General features: G+C 45.7%; 1 protein-coding gene across 3 annotated transcripts in view; it reads right to left on the bottom strand.

Moving 5' to 3' along the window:
- The window catches only part of bean1 (brain expressed, associated with NEDD4, 1), a 103,240-nt gene that overhangs the window by 67,979 nt on the left and 10,387 nt on the right, over positions 1-24,874 (bottom strand). Inside the window, exon 3 of one of the 3 annotated variants that reach the window (XM_048546851.2) lies at positions 16,222-16,356. In XM_048546851.2, the coding sequence (XP_048402808.1) occupies positions 16,222-16,356 (135 nt within the window). Of the gene's footprint in view, positions 1-9,027; positions 9,125-16,221; positions 16,357-24,874 lie in introns of those variants that run through there. The other 2 variants (XM_059651556.1, XM_059651557.1) reach the window with 2 other exon arrangements.

Genomic DNA, 24,874 nt, shown 5'->3' with positions numbered 1-24,874 from the left:
ATTGTCCCATCGTGCCCAGGGATGATCGGGTTAGGGTGGATTGGCCGTGCTAAATTGTCCCATAGTGCCCAGGGATGTGCAGGTTAGGGTGGATTGGCCGGGCTAAATTGTCCCATAGCGCCCAGGGATGTGCAGGTTAGGGTGGGTTGGCCGTGCTAAATTGCCCCATAGTGCCCAGGGATGTGCGGGTTAGGGTGGGTTGGCCATGCTAAATTGTCCCATAGTGCCCAGGGATGTGCAGGTTAGGAGGGTTGGCCATGCTAAATTGTCCCATAGTGCCCAGGGGTGTGCAGGTTAGGGTGGATTGGCCACAGGAAATCAGGGTTACAGGGATAGGGTACGGGGTGGGTCTGGGTGGGATACTGTTCAGAGGTTTGGCGTGGACTCAACGGGCTGAATGCCTCTTAATGCAGTGCAGGAAGTCTGTGATTCTAAGTGCTATTATGTACAACTGAGCAACATGTGAGCCAGCAAAATCACTGTTAACTAGTACCCACTACCAGTCAAAACACCTGTGTAGCCAATCCAATACTTACACCCTAAGCCCATTGTGAACCCCCTCAATCTGCTGTTTTAGGGGATTGCTGCATGCAACACCCTCCATCCCAGGTTCCCCGATGGAAGGAGGGAGGACTCCGATATGGAGAGCCCTCCACTGGGGATCCGTGCCACCCAGTGGTAAATAGGCATGCCAAGGCATGCCTGGACAGCAGACATAGGAGTGGAAGCGGATGGTGTGAAGCGGCACTCTGTACAATAATCATATCTTTACAAGGAAGAAAGGTACAGTGAATTCACCCAAGAGGTGGCTCAGGTTGTGGGGCGTGCGCTCCTGAGGGAGGTGCAGGCCTTTGGGGCCAATGTGAAATTCTGCCCGAGCAGGGGTACAGCATCCTCCAACTGGTGGACTGTGTCTGGTCTGTGCGCTGCAGTTTTTTAGACATTGGATGGCATTGGACACGAGCCGGGCATCTATTGCTGCCCTGCTGGCCAATTCCTGCAGCAGCATCTAGCCCAGGCCTCCTTCGTCCAGAATGTCCCCAATTCCGGTCGCCATGTGGCGAGGGCCCTCCCTGACTGCCTGCCTTTTAATTACAAATTAAATTTCGCTAGCTGCTGTGGTGGGATTTGAATCTGTAGCACAAGAACATTAGCTCGGTCCTCCAGGCTACTAGCTCAGTGACAAGGTCACCATAGTCACCAGAACCTACACCTTGGATTCATGCCAGGTGACTGATTCATGCCAGGGGACCGTTGGCAATGCCTGTGGAATCCCACCGATCCCCAGCTGATCAATGTCATGTTCACCGGGGCTGTCACTTCAATCCAGTTCATGTTTGCTGAGGCTGTCCAGAGCAGTGAATGCTCAGATCTATTGAGGTGAGTGGAATTCCCACTGCCACCAGGAGTCACAGATGGTGACCAATCATAAGGGATTGCGCTCCACAGTGCACTGTTGGTCTGCAATGCCAGATACCCAGGGAGGCTGCTACGATGCCTTCCCCCCTCCCTGTCACACCTACCACAGAGATTCTCACCTTCAAAACCAGAGGTATGCCTAATAACTTCAGAGAGGACCCCTACAAGATGGTGGCACTAGTGGACTAGGTAGCTCCTGAGCCTGGGGCCCGTCCACTCCGTCTGCTTTTCTTTTCTCATTTTTCACTTTCCTTTCTAATTTTTGCATCTACTTACCTTCTGGGGAGACCTCGGTGGCGTTGGCATTAGTGGTGTCGGCATTGGCAAGGAAGGCAGGAGGTGGTTGGAAGGTGGCCTTGTTGAGGGCATGCAGCATGGCAGCAGCTGGTGAGCCTGAAGCGGGGCCTTGTGTTGGTGTCGAGGAAGTGGCTGGCAGAGGGGTGTGAGCATGGGGCCCGGTATCTGCTGTGACATCCACAGAGGTAACGTTGGCAAGGTGGAAGTTGGCGCCTGAGGACTGGCAACTGGCTGGGTCTTATCTAGATGGCAGTGAAGCGGTGGTGGAAGGTTTATGTACTCTCTTTGAGCTATTTCCTTTCTAAAATTATTCTTAAACTATTCCAAATAGTGCCAAACCATAGTGACAGTGGAAGGTTTTCATTGTAAAATCCACCTGTCGATAAAATCACTCATGCACACAACTAACAAACAGCACCACACGCTGAGATGATGGTTGGCTGGCTGGTGGCTTTCTGATGTGCAGTGATGTGAGCAGCACAGGTTCAACTCCTGCGCTGGCTGAGGTTACCATGACAGACTCTCCTTCTCAATCCTTCCTCTTGCCTGAGACGTGGTCACCCTGAGATTAAACCACCACCTGTCATCTCTCTGTACTGAGGGCACAGGGCTACAACAATGTTGCTTTACCTTGCCCCCTGAGGGTTGATAAAGATGTGATCCAGGTGTCTGCTCGTTAAAACAGATACAATTCTGACAGAGATAATGGGAACTGCAGATGCTGGAGATTCCAAGATAATAAAATGTGAGGCTGGATGAACACAGCAGGCCAAGCAGCATCTCAGGAGCACAAAAGCTGACGTTTCGGGCCTAGACCCTTCATCAGAGAGCCTCTCTGATGAAGGGTCTAGGCCCGAAACGTCAGCTTTTGTGCTCCTGAGATGCTGCTTGGCCTGCTGTGTTCATCCAGCCTCACATTTTATTATCACAATTCTGACAGGGCTGGATGTGGGAATGATGATCGTGCTGGCTGGGGCGGGCAGTCTGACCTCAGGAGAAATGAGGGTGGTGCAATTCTCTTCCACAGAAAGCAGCGGAGGCCAAGATACTGAATATGTTCAAGAAAGAAAGATATATTTCCAGGAGACAGAAGTGTCAAGCTGTATGGGGAGATAGGAGGAACATATTGTTGAGATAGTGGATTAGCTCTGATCACACTGAATGGCACAGCAAGCTTGATGGGCTGAATGGCCTACTTCTGCTCCTGTAGTTGTATGTTTCTACTTGGTTCTCCTCAGGGTAGGCAAGCTGAAGTTTCCAAAGTGGTCTGCATTGGCACCTTGTACTTTGGACTGGAGAGGACTGGAGTTGCAGGAAGAGAGAGCACGAACTCTTTTACGTTGTGGCAGGAGCAGCAGGGAGAGAAGGAGCAACAGGGAGGGGGCAGGATGGTGGCCAGCTTCCCAGGATGCCCACGACAGACTGTGTCAGGAGGCCGTCAGCTAATCTGAGGCATTGTAACCAGCTTGTACACCAACAGAGAACCCATTATATTCCCTTCTCATGCACTGTAGCTGCAGCATCAAAGCAGCTCCATCCCTCTCACTGAACATTCACCATCAGCTTCTACTCATCATCTCAGATCTTCAAGGCTTTATACAAGTAACAGGCAATGCTGAGGGTGGAAAATACAGCTTCGGAATGGGAATGAATATTGAAGGGCAAAGTGAGAAGCTGAACAAAAACTGAAAGAACTGTGGATGCTGTAAATCAGGAACACAAACAAAGTTGCTGGAAAAGCTCACCAGTCTGGCAGCGTCTGTGAAGGAAAAACAGAATTAATGCTTTGGGTCCAGCAATAGGATCTGAGGAAGGGTCACCGGACCTGAAACGTTAACTCTGTTTTTTCCTTCACAGATGCTGCCAGACTTGCTGAGCTTTTCCAGCAACTTTGTTTTTGTTCCTGAAAGTCTGAACAGTTATAAACACCCAAGAAATCTCGCTTACGAAGCTCAACCCTTGACATTCAATAGCATTAGTATTGCTGAATCCTCCAGTAGGAGTTGACTCTCCTGCTCCTCTGATGCTGCCTGGCCTGCAGTGTTCCTCCAGCTCCACACTGTGTTGACTCAGCATACTAGGCTTTAGTATTGATCAGAAACGGAACTGGATCAGGCATATAAACACTAGAGTACTGCTGAAAAATGACACATTTTGTCTTGCATTCATCAGGACATCAGTCTGCAGCACAGAAAAAGCCATTTGGCCCATCGAGTTTGTGCTGATCAAAAACAACCATAACTATTCTAGTTAACAAAGTGTAGAGCTGGATGAACACAGCAGGTCAAGCAGCATCTTAGGAGCAGAAAAGCTGATGTTTTGGGCCTATCTGCTCCTCTGATGCTGCTTGGCCTGCTGTGTTCATCCAGCTCTACACTTTGTTATCTCGAATTCTCCATCATCTGCAGTTCCTAATATCGCTATAACTATTCTAGTTCCAGCACTTGCCCATAGCCTTGTTGCCTTGGTATCGCAAGTGTACATCTAGATTCTGCTTCAATATGATGAGGCAGTGAGTTCCAGATTCCCACCAGCCTCTGGGATGAAAAAGGTTTTCCTCATATCTCCTTTAAATCTCCTGACCCTTACCTGAAATGTACGATCCCTGGTCAATGATTCTCCCATGAAGGGGTAAAGTTCCTTCCTATCTATCCTATCTATACCCATCATAATATTACATATCTCAACCATGTCCCCACTCAGTCTCCCCTGCTGCAAGGCATCGCACGACACTAGGTTATAGTCCAATGTATTTATTTGAAAACACAAGCTTTTGGAGCCTCAGTTCTTCTTCAGGTGTTAGTTAGAGGGATTATATCAGACACAGAATTTATAAGTAAAGATCAAAGGTTGAGGATGTGTTAAATAAACCTAAGATGCTGTCCACTCCAATCCAACACTTCCACATCATGCTACAAAGGCCACAGCCCCAGTCTGTCTTATCTCTCCCCAGCCCAGGCAACAACATGGTAAATCTCCTCTGCACCCTCTCCAGTGCAATCACATCCCTCCTATAATGTGGATTCCAGAATGGCACATGGTACTCTAGCTGTAACCTAACCAACATTGTACACAGTTCCAAGGTAATCCTCCTGCTCTCAAACTCTCACATTCATCAGGACACTTCACAATAGTGCCATTGTAAAAGGAAACGAAGATTTACACTGTGCTAAAGCAGACTAGTGATTGGTTGGCAAATAGACTCTCATTGCTAGTGAATTGGAAAGATAAAGCACCTCAATGGTTTGAGCAATAGATGAAGTTAAGTGTTTCACAATGCTATTATGTAGGTCCAAACCAAGTGGTATTCACCTCTGACAGGATGGTACCATCAAATCAAAAGGGGTGTGTGGGTTATGGGGGCATGGGTCTGGGTGGGATGCTTCAAAGGGTGGTGTGGACTTGTTGGACTGAAGGGTCTGTTTCCACACTGTAGGGAATCTAATCTAATGCTGCGCCTATCACACAAATAAGTAATGTGGTATATGAATTTTAGTGCTGGTGTGATACCAGGTGAGTGGTCTAAGATCCCAAAGCCTGGTGTGTAGTATCAAACAGCATTTCAAATACATAACGCTGATAAAAGACAACTTATGTCACGTATCATCATCTTGTAATCATCAGGACTATTCACACAAATACCAAAGTAAAGCAAAAACATCACTTATAGCATATAAGAGCAGAGTGTTGATGAGTTGGATGATGGGCTGATGGAAATGTTGCCATGGCCTAGGCTACAGAGAGAAAAAGCAAAAGCGAAAATAGTGAAGTCTTTGACAATTATTTTCAGATCCTTTATTGCTTAAGGTGTAGTGCAAGAGGGCCGTAGGAACTGCTAACATTATACCATGGTGTTAAAAGGGAGGCAAGGATAGCCCGAGTGATCACCAGCCTAAGCTCAGAGGTGAGGAAATTAATGGTATAAAACAGGCTGAGAGGCAGTGCAGGCTGGTCAAATGTAATGGTAAGGACACCTGAAAAGTGTATAAACATGCGGACTGATGCCCAGGAGATGGCTGGAGAGTTTAGAGTAAATGTAGCAGCCACTCAGCTATCTTTCCTGATAAGGCCATTTTTAAAACATTTACTTATTGGACATAAGGTGTTGCTGGCTGGACAAACATTCATTGCCCCTCCCTTGAGAAGGTAGTGGTGAGCTGCCTTCTGGATCTGCTGCACCTTTTGTTAATTGTTCAAGGAATATGGGCATCGCAGGCTATGTCAGCATTTATTGCCCAACCCTAATTACCCAAAGGGGTAAACTATATTGTTGAGAGCATTGAGCAATGTGTAGGTTAGACCAGGTAAGAACAGCAGATTTACTTCCCAAAAATTAATTAATGAACAATGACACCACCTACAAACTGGGGAACAACACCTCATATTCCACCTTCCAGCAACTTCTGTTTTTGTTGCAAGTGTGTGGTGTTCACTTATCACGGTCAGAAGTCACACATTACCAGGTTCTAAATGACAAGCTTTTGCCTGATGAAGGGGCAGCGCTAAGAAAGCTTGTGATTTGGAATAAAACTGTTGGCCTATAGCCTGGTGTCTTGTGACTTCTGACTTTGTCCACCCCAGTCCAACACCGACACCTCTACATCACTCACTTATCATCTATTCACTTGCATGGCACAAGGTAATGTAACTGTTGGATAACATTATTTTGACACCTTTGTGTGACAAGCAGGTACCAGGTGCCTTTGGGTTGAAGAAGGTACTTAGTATCAGCTTTTGGATTATTCAGCTGTTGTTTATCACAGGCCTCAGAGAGAGTAGCTGAATGTATTCCTCTGGAAAACTTGCAAGCAAAGATAGGGGTCTATGTGAAGGGCTAAAACTACACTCTCTGAAATGAAGAACTTCAAACAAAGACCTAGGTCCAATTGACTGGATACCAAATTGGGGACCTTCTATTGCTCTCCAGTTGACAACATAGTGATATCGTCTCCAAAATTTAAAACAAAATCTATTTGGAACTCACCTCATTGCAGTTTGGTGTCTTCTCCGTGGGATTTGGACTATTTTTGCCTATGTTTTCCACCCAAGATATGTTTGCAGAGATGTCTGTCCGATTTGTGAATGAATGTGTATGTGTTCGGATTTAGGGGGGATATAGTTTAAGTTTGCATAGTTTGAACTTTGCAATATGTTAAAGAATAAGTTCGCACATGAATCAACTTTTGTTGTTAAAGTGGTGAAACCTAGTGTGAGTCTGCTTTGTTCTAGATAGCACTCAGAGTCGGTTTTATTAACCAACTTAGCCATTCTGGTGATTCCACTGGACATTTACATATTCATGGTAGTTTGTGGAGTTCTAGGGCTTGATTATCAGCACATTGCTCCCATTAGGATCATGACAGCCTGTTGAATATGTTATCATTATGTTTGGAATTTTGAGTTTTTTTTTAAAATAAGGGACTGATGAATTTTGGTTAGTTGTGTGAAGTTTTATTTTGAAAAAGATCAGAAAGTCATTTGGAACAGGGACCTACATATGTCAATTCCATGAATGCATGTGACTGCAGTCAACTGTCTTGGAGAAACTCTGGGAGATAATGGATAAAATATTAATGTTGTTGAGTTTATGACAGAGTAAACACATTAAGACACATTAAGTTTAATTTTAACTTCAGAACAGAAGGTTCACTGTCTTAGTTCTGAAGAACCTGGATATTCAGTTCAGAGGAGAACAGTTTTTCTCAGAGCAGAAGAATACTGTGGTTTTCTTTTCAGTGGAGTTAGTTAAAGGAACCAGTCACTTCAGCAGAAGTGGTTTATTGTCGATAGAACTTCTAAGTCAGGAGAGTTTGTATAGACATCTTCAGGTTGCTGGAAATGAGAAAGTTGAGGTCAACAGAGTTGTGGAAAATTCATGCTATCAGACTCGGAAAGGAAAAAAAAGTCTCATCAGCTCCAGGGAAAGGAACTAACAAGAATCAGAAACATAATAATTTGAAAAGCTGAGAACAGATTGATATTTCTCTGGGATTGAGTCTCTGTAAATCGTTGCGTTGGGAGATAGGTCACAACTTTGTTTTAAAGCATGTGTTAAGATCTTTCTAACCATCCTCTATATCTACATAGCTTTGTCTTTTTCTTTCTTTTGTATAATAAACTTGTGTTCTGTCATTAAAGAGCAACTATAGCCATACACCAAGAGATTTCAGTGACTAACAAACACAGTAACCAACAGCAAACATAAAGAAAGGTGATCTATCAAGCCAGGTTTTTTCGGGAACTGGAGTTGTCCTATACTACCATTAGCTGGGAACATAATAACTGATATATGACTGACAGTTGTATTATTTGCTTAGGAAAAAGATCAATGAGAAAGCTTGCAGCAAAATGCATTAAATGCTAACAAATTTGCAGAGAAGCCCATAAGAAATTTGCTTAACCCACTTTTAGCAGCGTTTTAACTAAAGTTTTTAATCATTTAGGAAATTGGTTGCCTTGTCAGGTCAAATACCATTGGAAGTGGGTTAATTAAATGCACAGTGCTGTGCTGATTAGCACAAGAAAGGATTAGAGAATCTAAAATTAATTTGCTTCATTAATATATACATACACACATGGCTGCAGTAGCTCACATCTGGGGATATGCAGATAGATACAATCTGACAAACTGTACCAGTGATGGCACATTCCAGTTAAGCTGAACCCTGTAACATTCTGGGATTTCTGTATTCATTCAATTCAGGATTCTTGTGAGTGTCTGAATTCTCTTAATCCACGCTGCACCATCCAATCTATGAAATTCTCCACCTTAAACCTCTCAACTATGGATCAATCAACTCCATTAATCATCCTAAACAGCTCAATTAGTAAACTGTTTAATGTTCAATGCTCAAGGGAATACCGAAGCCTAGTCAACACGACCTGCCCTGTTTTAGCTCCAGTATCTTTTTTATGGATTTGAGCTGAGTCTGCTCCAAGTCTAACACATTCTCCAGAGGGTGCCGTGCCCAGCACAGAGCTCAATACTGCAGGGGGGTACAACCGGAGCTTTACGAAATTGGAATAGAGAGAGTTGGTTCAGTGTTTTATCTGAAAGTTCGGCTCTTTCATTAACACATTGTCATCTCAGTTTGGTTTAGCTTCCTGCATTGCTGGTGTGAACTTTGAACCTTCTGCCTTAGGGACGTGAACTGAACGAAGCTGACAAACTGTTGTTGTAGAATAGGCTGTTATGTTTAACTAAAATCAAAATATCTGAAATAAGATCGCCAGTGCGGGGAAACAGTCAGCAGCTCCAGCAGTATCTGAACACAGAGAGAAACAGCTCAATAACTTTTCATCAGAACTCACCTGAAAGAGATGCATGATAATAAAATGTGAGGCTGGATGAACACAGCAGGCCAAGCAGCATCTCAGGAGCACAAAAGCTGACGTTTCAGGCCTAGACCCTTCGTCAGAGAGGGGGATGGGGAAAGGGTTGTGGAATAAATAGGGAGAGAGGGGGAGGCGGACCGAAGATGGAGAGTAAAGAAGATAGGTGGAGAGGGTGTAGGTGGGGAGGTAGGGAGGGGGTAGGTCAGTCCAGGGAAGACGGACAGGTCAAGTAGGTGGGATGAGGTTAGTAGGTAGCTGGGGGTGCGGCTTGGTGTGGGAGGAAGGGATGGGTGAGAGGAAGAACCGGTTAGGGAGGCAGAGACAGGTTGGACTGGTTTTGGGATGCAGTGGGTGGGGGGGAAGAGCTGGGCTGGTTGTGTGGTGCAGCGGGGGGAGGGGACGAACTAGCTGGTTTAGGGATGCAGTAGGGGAAGGGGAGATTTTGAAACTGGTGAAGTCCACATTGATACCATATGGCTGCAGGGTTCCCAGGCGGAATATGAGTTGCTGTTCCTGCAACCTTCGGGTGGCATCATTGTGGCAGCCAGCCCAGCTCTTCCCCCCCACCCACTGCATCCCAAAACCAGTCCAACCTGTCTCTGCCTCCCTAACCGGTTCTTCCTCTCACCCATCCCTTCCTCCCACACCAAGCCGCACCCCCAGCTACCTACTAACCTCATCCCACCTCCTTGACCTGTCCGTCTTCCCTGGACTGACCTATCCCCTCCCTACCTCCCCACCTATACTCTCTCCACCTATCTTCTTTACTCTCCATCTTCGGTCCGCCTCCCCCTCTCTCCCTATTTATTCCAGAACCCTCTCCCAATCCCCCTCTCTGATGAAGGGTCTAGGCCCGAAACGTCAGCTTTTGTGCTCCTGAGATGCTGCTTGGCCTGCTGTGTTCATCCAGCCTCACATTTTATTATCTTGGAATTCTCCAGCATCTGCAGTTCCCATTATCTCTGAAAGAGATGCATGTATCGTTTGGAAGGATGTTTCAGGTCCTGGGTGGGGGGAGGTGATGGGGTGGGTGTGGCAAGTCCCAATGCTCTAGGCACCCTGGAGAATGAAAGGGGCAATTGGCCAGGAGGTGAAAGAGGGAGCAATATCTTCAAAATGCAGGAACAGAGCGGGGGTGGGGGAAGGCCGGTTACTGTGTTAGTTCATAACGCAGGAGAAATGGTGCTTGCATTAAACATATCTGGTGTGGTCAGATATAAGTGTGTGGTTAAAAACTAAAAGAACTGCAGATGCTGTAAATCTGGAACAAAAACAAAGTTACTGGAACAGCTCAGCAGGTCTGGCAGCATCTGTGGAGAGATAGAGACACAGAGTTAATATTTTGAGCCTAGTATGACTCTAATTGAGGTTAAGACCCAAGATGTTAACTTTGTCTCTCTCTCAACAGATGCTGCCAGACCTGCTGAGCTTTTCCAGCATTCTCTGTGTGTGATTCAGGTTTTCATACCACCATATTTTGCTTTTATGTCTTGGAAGAGGTAAGATATACCAAGGGCTGCCCAATGTTAAGATAGGGAACAGGCGATGGCTGAGTGCCATCATCACTGCAGCTATTAGCTCTTCGCCTCAGGTAATGTTCTGGGGAGCAAATTACTGCAGACGCTGGAATCTGCACTGAAAACAACAAATGCTGGAGATAACAGAGGGTGAAATGGCGTCCATGGAGAGACAGCAAGCTAATGTTTTGAGTCTAGATAACGCTTCATTGGAGCTGACTTGGAGCGTCGGGGGTGGGGGCATCATTTATGCCCAAAATTGGGGGGAGGGTGGGCGGTGTGATGGTGGTGGGTGTAGAGTGCTGGGGGAGAAAAAATGTTGGTAGTTCAGAGGAAGTGATCAGAACGTGCGAATGGCAGAATAATGGTGCGTCTAACTGCCAGACTGGAGAAACAGACACTCTCCCTGGGGTGTGGGGAGGACAGCGAGGACATGGTGACAGAGAATGTACCAAGTGAAGCTAAAAGAAAGGGAAGAAATAGGTTCATAATTTGGAGGTGCTACACTCAATATTTAGTCGTGAAGGCTGGAAAGTTCCAAGTCTGAAGATGAGATGTTGTCCCTTTTGTGCTCCTGAGATGCTGCTTGGCCTGCTGTGTTCATCCAGCTCCACACCTTGTTATCTCGGATTCTCCAGCATCTGCAGTTCCTACTATCTCTGTTGTCCCTCCAGTGTGTGCTGTGATTTGTTGGAACACTGCAGCATGCCAACGACTGACAAATGGGCATGTGAGCAGGTAACTGTGTTACAATGAGCAGCTACGGGAAGGTCAGGGCCATGCTTGTGCATGGATTGGAGGGGTTCCGCAAAGTGGTCACCTGGTTTGTGTTTGGTTTCTCCAATGTGCAATAGGCCACATTGGGTGCGCGAATACAATGCACAAGATTGGAGGGGGTACATTGGAAATGCTGCTTCACCTGGAAACACTGTTTAGGCCCTTGGATGGTGAGCAGGGAGGGCGTGAAGGAGTGGCACTGCACCATCTGTCATTACACAGGAAGGTGCCAGTGGTAGGGGTGGGGTGGAGTGGGGTGGTGTTTGTAGTCGAGGAAAGGGCTAGGGTTTCCCGGAGTACAATCCCTGGGAAATGCAGGTGGGGGAGAGTGAGGGGAAGATGTGTTTGGTGGTGGCGATCTGCTGGAATTGTCTGAAATGGCAGTTAATGATCTTACCCTCCTCCGTGTTCCACCCCTCATTCCCCCCACAACAAGTCCATATTTTTACTGAACTGAAACTTCACTGTCTCTCCTGGCTGGGTTTCAGCCCATTTCCGCAGAACATTAGCCTGGCTTTCTGGGTAATTGCCTACTTTCCTAGTTTTAGGAGGAAGGTGGAAAGGCTTTTGGTGTTGATGTTTGGGAAGTGGGTCAAGAAGCCTGTGAATGTGAGGGTTAGGGAATTGGTGAGAGGGGTTGAGAGGAAGATCTATCTATGGTAGTCACAGACACATACAGCAAAAAAAAACTAGACCCTTTGATCCAACCAGTCCATGCCAACCATATTCCCAAACTCCTCACATCCCATCACACCCCATTCCCACAACAAAAACAAAAACAGAATCCCCCTTGTCCTCACGTATCACCCCACTAACCTCCAGATTCAATGTTTCATTCTCCGGCACTTCTGCCACCTACAATCTGACCCCACAACCAAAGATACATCCCCACCCTAACCATATCTGCCTCCCGTAGGGACCGCTCTCTCCGTGACTTCCTCATCCGCTCCACACTCCCCACTAGCTCCACCTCCCTGACACCATTCCCTGCAATTGCAGGAGGTGCTACACCTACCCCTACACCTTCCCCCTTCATCCCCATCCAAAGAACCAAAAAAACCTTTCAGATCAGACAGAGGTTCACCTAAACATCTGCCAATGTGGTCTACGGCATCCGCTGCTCCCGATGTGGCCTCCTCTACAACGGTGAGACCAAGCGGAGGCTTGGAGGCTGCTTTGCAGAGCACCTCCGCTCGGCTCGTGACAAACGACAACACCTCTCACTCACGTACCATTTCAACTCCCCCTCCCACTCCCTGGGTGACCTGTCCATTCTGGGCCTTCTCCAGTGTCACAATGACACCACCCGCAAACGTGATGAGCAGCACCTCATATTCTGCCTTGGGAGCCCACAGCCCACTGGTCTCAATGCAGACTTTACTAGTTTCAAAATCCCCCCAGCCCCGGCCTCATCCCATGACCAACACTCCTGCTCAACTCCGCCTCCTTGACCTGAAAAAACCTGTCCATCATCTCTCCCACCTATCTGCTCCTCCCACCTCACTGACCAATCCCCACCACTGCCTACCTGCACTCACCTATAATCATCCCATCTACTTTCCCCAGCCTCACCCCTCCTCTCTCTATTTCTTTCTGAGCTCCCTTCCCCCTCCCCGTTTCTGTAGAACGGTCCAGACTGGAAACATCAGCTTTCCTGCTCCTCTAATGCTGCCTACCCTGCTGTGTTCCTCCAGCTCCACACTGTGTTATCTCTGGCTCCAGCATTGGCAGTTCCTACTATCTCTTCCCAAACTAAACTAGTTCTTCCTGCCTGCACTTGGCCCATATCCCTCCAAACATTTCTTGTTCATGAACTTATCCAAATATCTTTCAAATATCGTAACTGTACCTGCATCCACCAATTTCCCTGTAAGTTCAATCCACACACGAGCCACTCCCTGTGGAAAAAGTTGTCCTTTGTATCCGTTTTAAATCTTTCTCTACTCTCCTTAAAAATATGCTCCCTAGTTTTGAAGCCTTGCAGGGAAAAGACCCCACTCATTCACCTGTCCCTATACCCTTCATGATTTTATAAACCTCACTAAGGTCACCCCACAACGTTCTACATTCTAATGAAAAAGGTCCCAGCTTCTCCAGCCTCTTCTCATAACTCAAACCCTACATTTCCAGCAATATCCTTTCTGAACCCTTTCCAATTTAATAATATCCTTCATATAGCAGAGCAACCGAAACTGCACATAACAGTGCAGAAGAAGCACTCACCAACATATTGTACAACCTCAACATGATATCCCAACTCCCATACTCGAAGGTCCTAGCAATGAAGGCAAGCGTGCTAACTGTCGTCATAATCAGTTCTGCCTCGAATCAGTGAATCTAAGGAAGGATGTAAAAAGGAATTGCATGGAGAGTTGGAGAGTATGGAGTTGGAAATCACGGATGGAAGATCTCGAGAGAAGATGCCATCAGTAAGTTGACGTTTGGTGATGAAGTTCATGATCCTGCTGGAACAAGAGCTGACAGGTTGGAGAAAAAGGCTCCACAAAGCAGGGGCCTGGGCTGTAAAAACAACCAATAATACCTTTGTTCTCAGCAGGTTTCATAGCAGCCTCCCTTTTGGACCTGCAAGAACCAGAGTGCTGTAAAATCACTGAACCACCAAGTCTTCCATTGCAGAAAGACAGCATTTGGCCAATGAGCCCTACTAGTAAGTTAAATGTGCACCATTAGCTAGAGACAATCTCCTGTCCTCTCGCTGTACCTTTGCACATTGCTTGGAATAAAATAATAAATCAAGTTGGTGTGTAATGCACTACCCGCAAGTATGGTCGAGGCAGGTTCAGTTGTGCCAATCAAGAGGGCACTGGATGATTATTTGGATAGAGATAACGTGCAGGTAACAGAAACAGTATTGATACGATGGGCCAAATGGCCTCCTTCTGAAACATAACAACGCTATAATTCTGTGAATGTCTCAACTGAACCTGCTCATACCAGACGTCCAGGCAGTGAACTCCAAACCTAACAACTTGGTGAGGGGAAAGGTGTCTTCCTCAGTCCACCCTTGCTGCTTTTGTAGATCATTGTAAATCTATACCCTCTTGTTCTTGAGATAATAGGAACAGCAGATGCTGGAGAATCTGAGATAACAAGGTCTAGAGCTGGATGACCACAGCAGGCCAAGCAACATCAGAGGAGCAGGAAAACTGACATTTCGGGCCTAAACCCCCTCATGTTCTTATTCCTTCCATTGCCCTCTAGTGAAACTGGGATGGCTGACAGTGTTAGGGTTAGCGTTAACTCTAACCCTAACCCTAACCCTAACCCTAACCCTAACCCTAACCCTTCACCCATTGTAACAAGATCCAGAGAGAAGATTAAGAGGCCAGGGAGGTGAAGATAAAGATGAAATGAGATTTCTGAAGGTAGCAAAGTGAGAGCAAGTAGACCTGGTTAGCGGGATGGGCAGGAGCTAAAGGCCATCTGATAAAAAAGTCATTAATCTGAAACGTTAAGTCCGTTTCTCCTCCAGAGACACAGACAGTTTCTATTTTACTCTGTGTCTCTGCAACATCCACATTGCCCTAAGGTGCACATCCCGCAAATGATCATCGGAAATAATTTCAGGGTGTAAACATCGATCATTGACATGGTCCAACCACATCAGCAATAAACACGAAATAGGTCAGTAAAGGACAGAAAAACATCAACAAAGCAGGGAGGCTCAGTTTTAAAGGGACAGAACTGACATAAACTGATACAGAACTTTAGTTAGACCGTATTTAAAGAGTATTGTGACTAGTCTTGGTATCCATTTATGAAACTACATTATAATAAATTTATAATTATAATGAATCCATTTATAAAGGAGAAGGCACATAAAAGGTCCATTAGAATGATACTAGAACTGAGAGATAATAATTACCGTGAATCACTGAACGAGCTGGAGCTGTTTACGAAAAACTAAGGGGTGGACTGATAGAGATTATCAAAATTACTTTCAGTAGGGTAGACATAGAAAAGATGTTTTCACTGATGGTGAGCTCACAACAGGGGAATGGGAATAGAAGATATTCACGAACATTCCACGAAGAAATTCAGAAGACACTTTGCTAATTGAGAAGTGAGACCCTTGGATTCGCTAGTTCTTGGAGTTGAGAGTAGGCTAAATACATCTAAAGGACATCGAAATGAGCGCTTGATGGAGACAGAGTTGGAAGGATGTGTGGATTTTGGTGATGTGAAGTCATGTGACAATCATTGAAAGCATGGACCAGTTGGGCCAAATGGTTACTTTCTGAGGACAGGATCAGCTTCATTTGTGGCGCCCATGCTGCCTGTCTCAGAAGTCATTCCCCACTCACATAGGCTGCCAAGCATCATGCTGTCAACCTCGCAAGGTCTTGCTGGCCAACTCTGTGCTCAGCAACACTGAGTTTTTGACTCCACGGCTTAATTTGTGGAGAGCCAGGGCTGTCGAAAAATCAGGGATCCCCTCTCCTCCCACCACGCCCGCGCCCCCCCCCCCCCCCACCCCCAATCACCTAAAGAAATACACTGGTGCAGACGTTTCTGAGAAGGTGACAGATTTAGCTTTGGGCTTCACTCCTGATGATCTGTCCAGCTTCACACTCCAGAGGTAACAGCAAGTCAATGGAGCTATTGGCCAGCAGCTGGGAGACTCACTCATAAGGAATGGCTAATTGACCAGGAGGCTGAGTGCAAGTGGATCTCAATGGGGCCCCACATCTCAGGAAAACCTCAGCACCTTTCAGATAGCACTGGGAGATTACTGGAAGAGACTAACTAAGAGCTTTTTTTGTGTCAATGAGGAAAGGGCTGGATTTGATGCTAATTTTGCTGTGGGTGGCGGCTGGTACACAACGCAAAATGTAGTTTCAGAGATGGAACTTACTCGAACATAATAACTTGACAGAGGTGTACTCTCGGCCACAGTCCTTCCGGTACTGACAGTGTAACCAGTTCAGGAGACACAAGCCATTCCCACATTGTAGCTCTTCCTTCTTACATGGCAGGATGCTTTGTTCCGCTGATTAAATTAAAGGAGGCGGAAATTAATGCACAGGAAAAGTAGTCAAATTCAGTTCCTGATCAATACATCCTGATAGAAGTGCAGACATTCCTGTTTGGTTGCAATGTACAGAACTCCAATAGATGCAGCTATTCCTACTCATTCCCTTTGTACAGAATTCCACAAGCAAATACATTGCCACTGAGGGACCCGGGAGCTTAATGCTATCAGAGCTAACAAGGTATAGATCTGGATGAACACAGCAGGCCAAGCAGCATCAGAGGAGCAGGCAGGTTGACGTTTCAGGCCTAAACCCTTCTTCAGAAATAGTACCATTGTTGGCTTATTGAGCAAGGCTAACGTGCTGGGGATATGGGTTCAAATCCTACCCTGGCAGCTACAGGAAATTTAAATTACATAAATCAATGCAGAATTGAAAAAAAATTATCTTAGCAATGGTAACCATGAAGCTATTATTAATTATTGAGACAAATAGGGTTTTTAAGTTAATGTTTATTCGGCAATCTGCCCTCTTGACCTATATAAGAGTCCATCTTGCATTAATATGGCAGAATCTTAACTACAGTAAACTTTCTTTTAACTGTCACTCTTCATAAACCAGCAAAAAATTACATCCCTCAAATATGAGAAGTTTACTGAGTTATCTGGATCTCCATTAAGTCAGTTGACGGTGTAAATGAGAAGGCTGTCTGCCAGTAAGTTTTATTTAAGGCAAAGTTGCATTATTATTTGATTGATTTATGTTGTAAATAAGTTATAAAAGTGATGTGTATATGCCCTGCATTACATTTCTATTAATTAGTGTGAGTTTTTTCTTTGATCATGAGGATCTCCTGATCAACTGGAATATTTGATCGACTGACGCACTCCTGGTCCCATAGGTGCCAGATAATAAATGTTTGTTCGTAGTACCTGAAACAGCTACATAGCTCAAGCACAATTAGAGTAGGTAATAAATGAGAAAATTCATCCCCATTGTATGCCAAATCCCAAAGCACTATGTGTATTCCCATTGTGTAGAATTATTGATTGAAACTAGCCTCAAGTTTTCTGAAGTTCATCTCACTATCAAGGCTGACTTTCAGACAACACTATGTGTTTGGAATATGGTCACTGATGTCTAAAATATCATACTGTAGCGCAGAACTTGAGAATTGCTGAAAACACATAACTCAATGAAGCTTTGTACCTTGCATTCATCAGTTTAATTCACAAAAAATAGCAATGTAAAAGGAAAAGAATATTTTGCACTATATGAGAAGAGAGTGCTGATTGGTTATCATATGGCTTCTGATGGTCAATAGAATTGCCAGGGAGAATGTGCCAGGTTGTTGCCAAGCTTTGTTTAAATTTTAACTTGACACTAATTCATCAACGCATTACCCTGAGGGATGATCCAGAGAATGGATGTCACCTGTCTCATGAAGTTGAGACAGATTTCAGTCTGTAAGGATGGGGCTCTGTGCATTAATACATGCAGATTCCAGAATGCACAAAGCACCGCACTGTGAGCTGAATGACAATCCCAAACTGGCTGTCAGCACAATGCTTTGCATTTGGGATTACTTAGTGAATGTTGTTCAATTGTTCTATTGCATCTAATGTTGGGGACTGTTGCGAGTTTTGCAAGTGTGTGATGGTTGGGTACAGCTAGGACCTTGCTTGTTGCAAATACTCAAAGGGACAAGTGGTTTAATATAAGCAGTCTTTGGGACCTATAGCCTACTTGCCTGGCATCACACTGGCACTGAAATTCATATAGCATATTACTCAGTTGTCTGCCAGGCAGACCATCTTTTGGTTTGACAGCAGCACCCTGTCAGCAATGAACACCATTCCATGTTGTTAGTGCTCAGTAGCAGCACGTATCAACTACCATCACCATTTGGTCAACATTTGAGGTACTTTACCCTTCCAAGGTAATTTCAGGTAGACTGGGGACTACTAGGAATTTTGTGCTGAGAAATGGTCTGATCAGGGCAAAGTCACAGGATGACTTTGATGCTCTTTATTTCAGTATTAAACTTGTGGGGTGACCAATTCTATCCGCCCAATTTACAATCATGCTGAAAAGAATCAAAGTGTGAACTGACCCGTGAATGAAGGCTTGCAGTAAATAATGACAGAGAAACTTCTGGCTGATTCTCAAGTAGGACACTGAGGAGGCTGAGTTCATTCGCCTGCTCCATTTGACAGGTGAATCTGAATGCGGGTTGGTGCCCACTAAAACAAGTGAGGAAATTCTCACGAGCAACCTGGGAATTCAAACACGGCAAACATACCAGCTACATGTGGGAAATGTGTAAGGGGTAGGAGGTTAAGTGTCGTCCATCAAGATGGGTTTCTCATGAACCCAGCACAGGCACATTGTGAGAGATGGCAGTAGTGGGGATCAGCTGGCTACGCAATCTATTTGGGTATCTATGGGGTCATCAAAACTGAACACGACTGAGTTGCTGAGTTCATCAGTTCAGTGGTGGCAAATCTACAGCAACATGATGCAGTGCTACAGTGTAACAATCTATGGTGTCCTCAAATGGTACATTGGTAAATACATACAAACTAGGAACAGGAGTAGGCCATTCAGCCCCTCGAGCCTGCTCCATCATTCAATACGATCATGACTCATCTCATCACGGCCTCAATTCCACTTCCCTGCTCAGTCTCTATTATCTTTCAATCTGTTCCGACTTAAAAATGTGTCACTCTCTTCCTTAACTTTATTCAGTGTCCCAACATCCACCACACTCTGGAAAAGGAAATTCCACTCATGTGTGACCCTTTGAGAGAAGTAATTCCTGCTCTTCTCTGTTTTAAATTTGCTCCCCTTTATCCAAGAACTCTGACCTGTCAATCTAGATTGCCTCACATGAGGAAACATCCTCTTTACGTCAACTTTACAAAGCCCCTTTAGGATCTTATATACATTCATTAGATGTCTTCTTGTTCTTCTAAACTCAAACAGTTATAGGCCTAAATTGCTCAAATATCTTCTCATTTCATTTCATGGAATTAAGCAAGTGAACCTAGACCAGCAATGCTAAAGGTGGGGAGCACAAAACATTGCCTTGATGTTGATATGCAAGATCCATTGATCTTTGCAATGCTGAAGGAATCCTTCACTTCGTACATGGAAAACTTGCCCAAAGCTGGTTGCAGCAATTCACGCAACCATGTGGTCAGTGTGCACTGGGCAGAGCTGGACAGGGATACCATCGGGTATTGTGTATCTTGGGCAGCCTGTAGATTCGCAGACTCCAGGCTGTCAATGAGTCCAGGAACAGTGGGAGCAGTCAACATTTACCACATCATTGGTCAACTCGCAGACGAAGGCATTAAGCAATGACAAACCCCTCAGCTGTGCCACCGAGTATTATTCGCTACACCCTGGCTGCTTACTCTAGGTGTGTGTGTGTGAATTTTGCTGCATTCATCATCCTTCCTTCCATTGTTTGGTGATCAGCAAGACTGTATCTACTCATGTGATTTATCTTTCATTACCTTTTATCTCTGACCATATGGATTCTATTTTTGTCTTGCTGATAACTGCATCCTTTTTCAACCCACAATTATTATCGCATTTCTGAAGAAGGACTGTTTCTCCACTTCCCTTTTTCCTTCTGTCTCTTTGATATCGGTTATGCTACAATGTTTTATTCCCAGCCCCGACTTTCATGCCACAGTGCCTCAGTAAACCCCGTTACATCTGGTTCCACTCCACAAATAAAGTGCTGGAGGAACTCAGCAGGGAGCAGAGCTGAATTTATAAGCTCGATGTTAGCTATCCCTGTTGGGTGTTTTTCCTGTGGGGGAAAGCATGTAAAATATATCAGGCACTTAATTCACCCTCTCCGAACCCACTGCAGGTTGCTCTCTCATTCGAGAGAGGGATCTGCTGGGTGGATTAACCTGAGGGTCACCATGCCCCAGGCAAGGGGAGAGGTTGAGAAGGAGCAGTGTGGAACTTGAACCCATCGGTATCAATCTGCGTCAGGAACCAGCCATTCAACCAACTGAGCTAACCAACACCCACCTGCCTAATGCTAGAAGATTGGGTGGGAGTCAAATATCAGTAACCATTCATTATATATGAACAAATATTGAATGCCCAATTGAGTTTGTTTAAAAGCTTGGACTCAGCCCAATATTACCATGCCCTTGCTATGATAGGGATAATAAGGACAGGAGATGGAAGCCCTCCCTTTCTTTCGCAAGTTTTTAAAAGTGTAAGGACGAAAGGGCTAGGGTTAAGGTCAGAACTATCCTTGAAGATGCTCATTGCACACTATGGACATCCCTCAAGAAAATAGCAAACTTCTTTAATTGCATGGACTTTAAAACCCTACCTGTATAATTCCTACCCCACTATTCCTAAGGTTGCCAGACTGCATCTACTGGACCACTCTGTATCCATTGCAGGCAACCACCTAGAATCCGATATCCATTTCAAGCCCACTGACTCCCACAGCTACCTAGAATGCACTTCCTCCTACCCACCTTCCTGCAAAAATTCCATCCCCTATTCCCAATTCCTTTACTTCCGCCGCATATGCTCCCAGGATCAGGCATTCCACTCCCGTACATCCCAGATGTCCTCGTTCTTCAAGGACTGCAACATCCCCCCGACAGTGGCCAAGAACGACCTTGACTGTGTCTTCCGCATTTCCCACACCTCATCCCTCAAACCCCATCCCCGCAATAACAAAAAAGAGGATACCCTAGTCCTCACGTACCACCCCGCCAACCTCCGGATACAACGCATCATCCTCCGACACTTCTGTCATCTGCAATCCGACACCACCGCCAAGACATTTTCCCTCCCCACCCTTGTCTGCTTTCCAGAGGGACCACTCTCTCCATGACTCCCTTGTCCACTCCACACTCCCTTCCAGCCCCACCACACCTGGCACTTTTCCCTGCAACCACAGGAAGTGCTCCACCTGTCCCCACACCTCCTCCCTGACCCCCAACCCAGGCCCCAAGAAGACATTCCTCATCAAGCAGATGTTCACCTGCACATCTGCCAATGTGGTAAACTGTATCCACTGTACCCGTTGTGGCCTCCTCTACATTGGGGAAACCAAGCGGAGGCTTGGGGACCTCTTTGCAGAACACCTACACTTGGTTTGCAATGAACAACTGCACCTCCCAGTCGCGAACCATTTCAACTCCCCCTCCCATTCTTTAGATGACATGTCCATCATGGGCCTCCTGCAGTGCCACAATGATGTCGCCTGAAGGTTGCAGGAACAGTAACTCATATTCCGCCTGGGAACCCTGCAGCCCAATGGTATCAATGTGGACTTCACCAGTTTCAAAATCTCCCCTTCCCCAACTGCATCCCAAAACTAGGCCAGCTCGTGCCCGCCTCCCTAACCTGTTCTTCCTCTCACCTATCCTCTCCTCCCACCTCAAGCCGCACCTCCTATTCCTACCTAGTAACCTCATTCTGCCTCCCTGACCTGTCCGTCCTCCCTGGACTGACCTATTCCCCTCTCTACCTCCCCACCTACACTCAGCTCTGCAGGCTCCATCCCCGTCCCTTTAACTTGTCTGTCTCCTTTCCACCTATCTTCTCCTCTATTCGCCTTCTATCCGCCTCCCCCCCTCTCTCTATTTATTTCAGAACCCTCTCCCCCTCCCCCTTTTCTGATGAAGGGTCTCGGTCCGAAACATCAGCTTTTGTGCTCCTGAGATGCTGCTTGGCCTGCTGTATTCATCCAGCTTCACACTTGTTGCCTCTACCCAATTTCTTTTGCGTGTTTGGGTCTGGAATTTGTATTGGGAATGGTTGCAGTACCAGTATCCGCCACTCTGGAGGTCTGGCACTGCTGGGACAGCTGGAGCTGCTTGTCCTCCTCGGAGGGTGGGCTTTCCTGTTCCTGAGGGTCAAATGTCTAACTCTGCATTAGTCTAACTGGCCAAAGCATGTTCTGGCTGCTCAGGGCAGGCTTCTCTGGGCTGGTTGGCTGCTTGGCCACCAATTTTCCTTTGGTGTTGGGCCAAACGATGTACCCAATGCTGGCTCCTGTAAATTTCCACCCAGTGTTTGAAATTCGAGATAACTGTGCATCAGAACTCAGCAAATAAACATCTCCAACAAAATCAGAGATTGCTGGAAAAACTCAGGAGGTCTGGCACCAATGAAGTTCTGAAGGAGGGTCACTGGACCTGAAACATTAATTCTGCTTTCTCTCCACAGATGCGACCAGACTTGCTGAGATTTTCCAGCAATCTCTGATTTTGTTAGACATGCTTGTTTGCTGAGTTCTGACGCACAGTCATCTCCAATTTCAGATTTTCTAGCAATTTTTGATTTGCAGCCTCCGCAGCTTTTTGGGTTTTGTTTTAGTTCGTGAAATAAACACCTCCAGTTCCCCAATTTTAATTTTGACTCCTATTTAATTGGCTTTCTTCTCACTTTATGCATCTTTTAAATGTCTCTTCTACAACTGTGTCCCTGTGCTATCAATACCCTCCCTTACTTTAACCTTTCCTAAGTTGTCCTGCCCTGTCATGTTTATACTTTGATTGCTTACATTTCTTGTAGACCACTTCTCTCATTTTGCTAGTTTTAAGCCTTTGTCCCCTCCCTCTTCATCCTTTTCAGTTGGACATGGATCCCATCTGGTTCAGGTGGAGCCCATCCCATTGGTAAAGCTCTTGCCTGCTGCAGTACCCCATGAAAATGAACTCTCTCTTTCCTAAATTAGCTCTTTAGCTATGGGTCAAGTTTCCTGACCTGCTTTCCCCGTGCCAGTTTACTTTTTAATTCTGGGGCCTGACTTCTGATAGTCTTTCAGTTGGAGCTCCTCTCTGCTGTTGCCCATGTCATTTGCGCCAATGCGGACTGAGACAACTGAATGTAACTTCAACATTTCTCACCAGCCATCCTAAGATATCCTGCACCTTGGGGCACAGTCGGCTATACCCTTCAAGATGCTTGTTTTCAGCTGCAGAGCTGTTACCATCGATCTTCTCTAAAGCCTCAGTTACTGGTGCATTTCCATTCTGCTCTTAGCCCACTGAGAAGCCTCTGGGCTACAGCGGGATAGTACGGATGCATTCCATGGGAACTTAGTATAAGTGGGACAAAGGAATAGTAGGACATCTTGATAGGCTTAGAGAAGTGGTGTGGGAGGAGGCTTCTATAGAAAATAAGGAGGACTGCAGATCGATCGAACTAGGTAGACTGTTTTCAGAGTTGTTAATACTTTGAAAGTTCTTTCTATCGTGTTCGATTGCTCTGTATTTGATGATGTGAGTGTGTTTACTGTTTATGCTCACTGTGCTGGATTTCAGGCGGTCCACAACTGCTCATGGAAGAGTACCTCCAAGTGTCCCAGAATTATGGAGGACCCAGGATAAGAGTAAGGTGAGGGGCACATTGGTGGCGGTGGTTGGGAGTCATAGGATGAGAGGTCAGGTGGTTCAGAAGTGAGAGCAATATTAGAGAAATTGGGCTTACTCTCCTTGAAGCAGAGAAGATTAAAAGGTGACCTCATTGACATTTTGGGAATTATGAACAATTTTGACAAGGGAGAGAAGAATATTCTGTTCCCAATAGTTGGTATGTCAATATCTAGGGGGTCACAGTTTCAAGACTATCAGCAACACAGCTAGGAGTGAGGTGAGAAGATTCATAAGATCCTTGCAATGGAGATAGAAGCCATTCAGCCCACTGAGTCAGCACAGACCCTCCCCTCCCCATAAACCAGCATTAACTATGGCTAATCCCCCTAAGCCTGGACACTATGGGCAATTTAGCAAGGCCAATCCACCAAACCTACACATCTTTGGACTGTGGGAGGAAACCCACACAGAAAGACACCCAAAGGTGGAATTGAACCCTGTTCCTTAGTGCTACGATACAGTCGGGCTAACCACTGAGCCACCCCCATCTTTACTCAGAGCATTGTTAGGTATTGGAATAATGATGGAGACAGATTCCATTAGAAGTTTCAAAAGCGAGCTGGATTTTTTTTTGAAAATGAAGAAGTTAGAGGGTTATGGAGATAGGGCTGGAGATTGAGATTAGTTAGGTAGCTCTTTCAGGAGCCAGTACAGACATGATGGGTTGAATGGCCTCTTTCTGTACCGTAAAATTCTATTATATACTATTTTTCAACATGTGGGGGGATCTTGAGGCCCTGAAAGGTATTTCAGGGAGACAAATTTGCTTTTAAATTTCTGCTTCATCCTAGTGATTCATTAAAGGTCCTGGTGGAATTTTTATCGAATGGCAAACAATGCAATTTTGCAGTTTGCCACAACTTTAGAAGGCATGGCTTGAAGAGCAGAACCTGATTTGCTGCTCTGGTTCTCTGGTTTAATCAGAGTGATAAATAATTGGAGGTAATTTCTATCTGAGGAACTGCATCAGGCAAATGGGATTAGTTTAGAATGACCTCCTGGTCAGTGCAGACACAATGGTCTGAAGGGCCTATTCCTGTGCTCCACTGTTCTGTTCCTTTTTATCCACCTCACTGCTAGAATTGTAGCATTTGACAGTGCT

This window comes from Stegostoma tigrinum, chromosome 16 (genome assembly GCF_030684315.1).
Source record: "Stegostoma tigrinum isolate sSteTig4 chromosome 16, sSteTig4.hap1, whole genome shotgun sequence".
NCBI lineage: Eukaryota > Metazoa > Chordata > Chondrichthyes > Orectolobiformes > Stegostomatidae > Stegostoma > Stegostoma tigrinum.
Note: the sequence above shows the minus strand (reverse complement) of the source record. Positions and strands in the feature narration are given on the sequence as shown.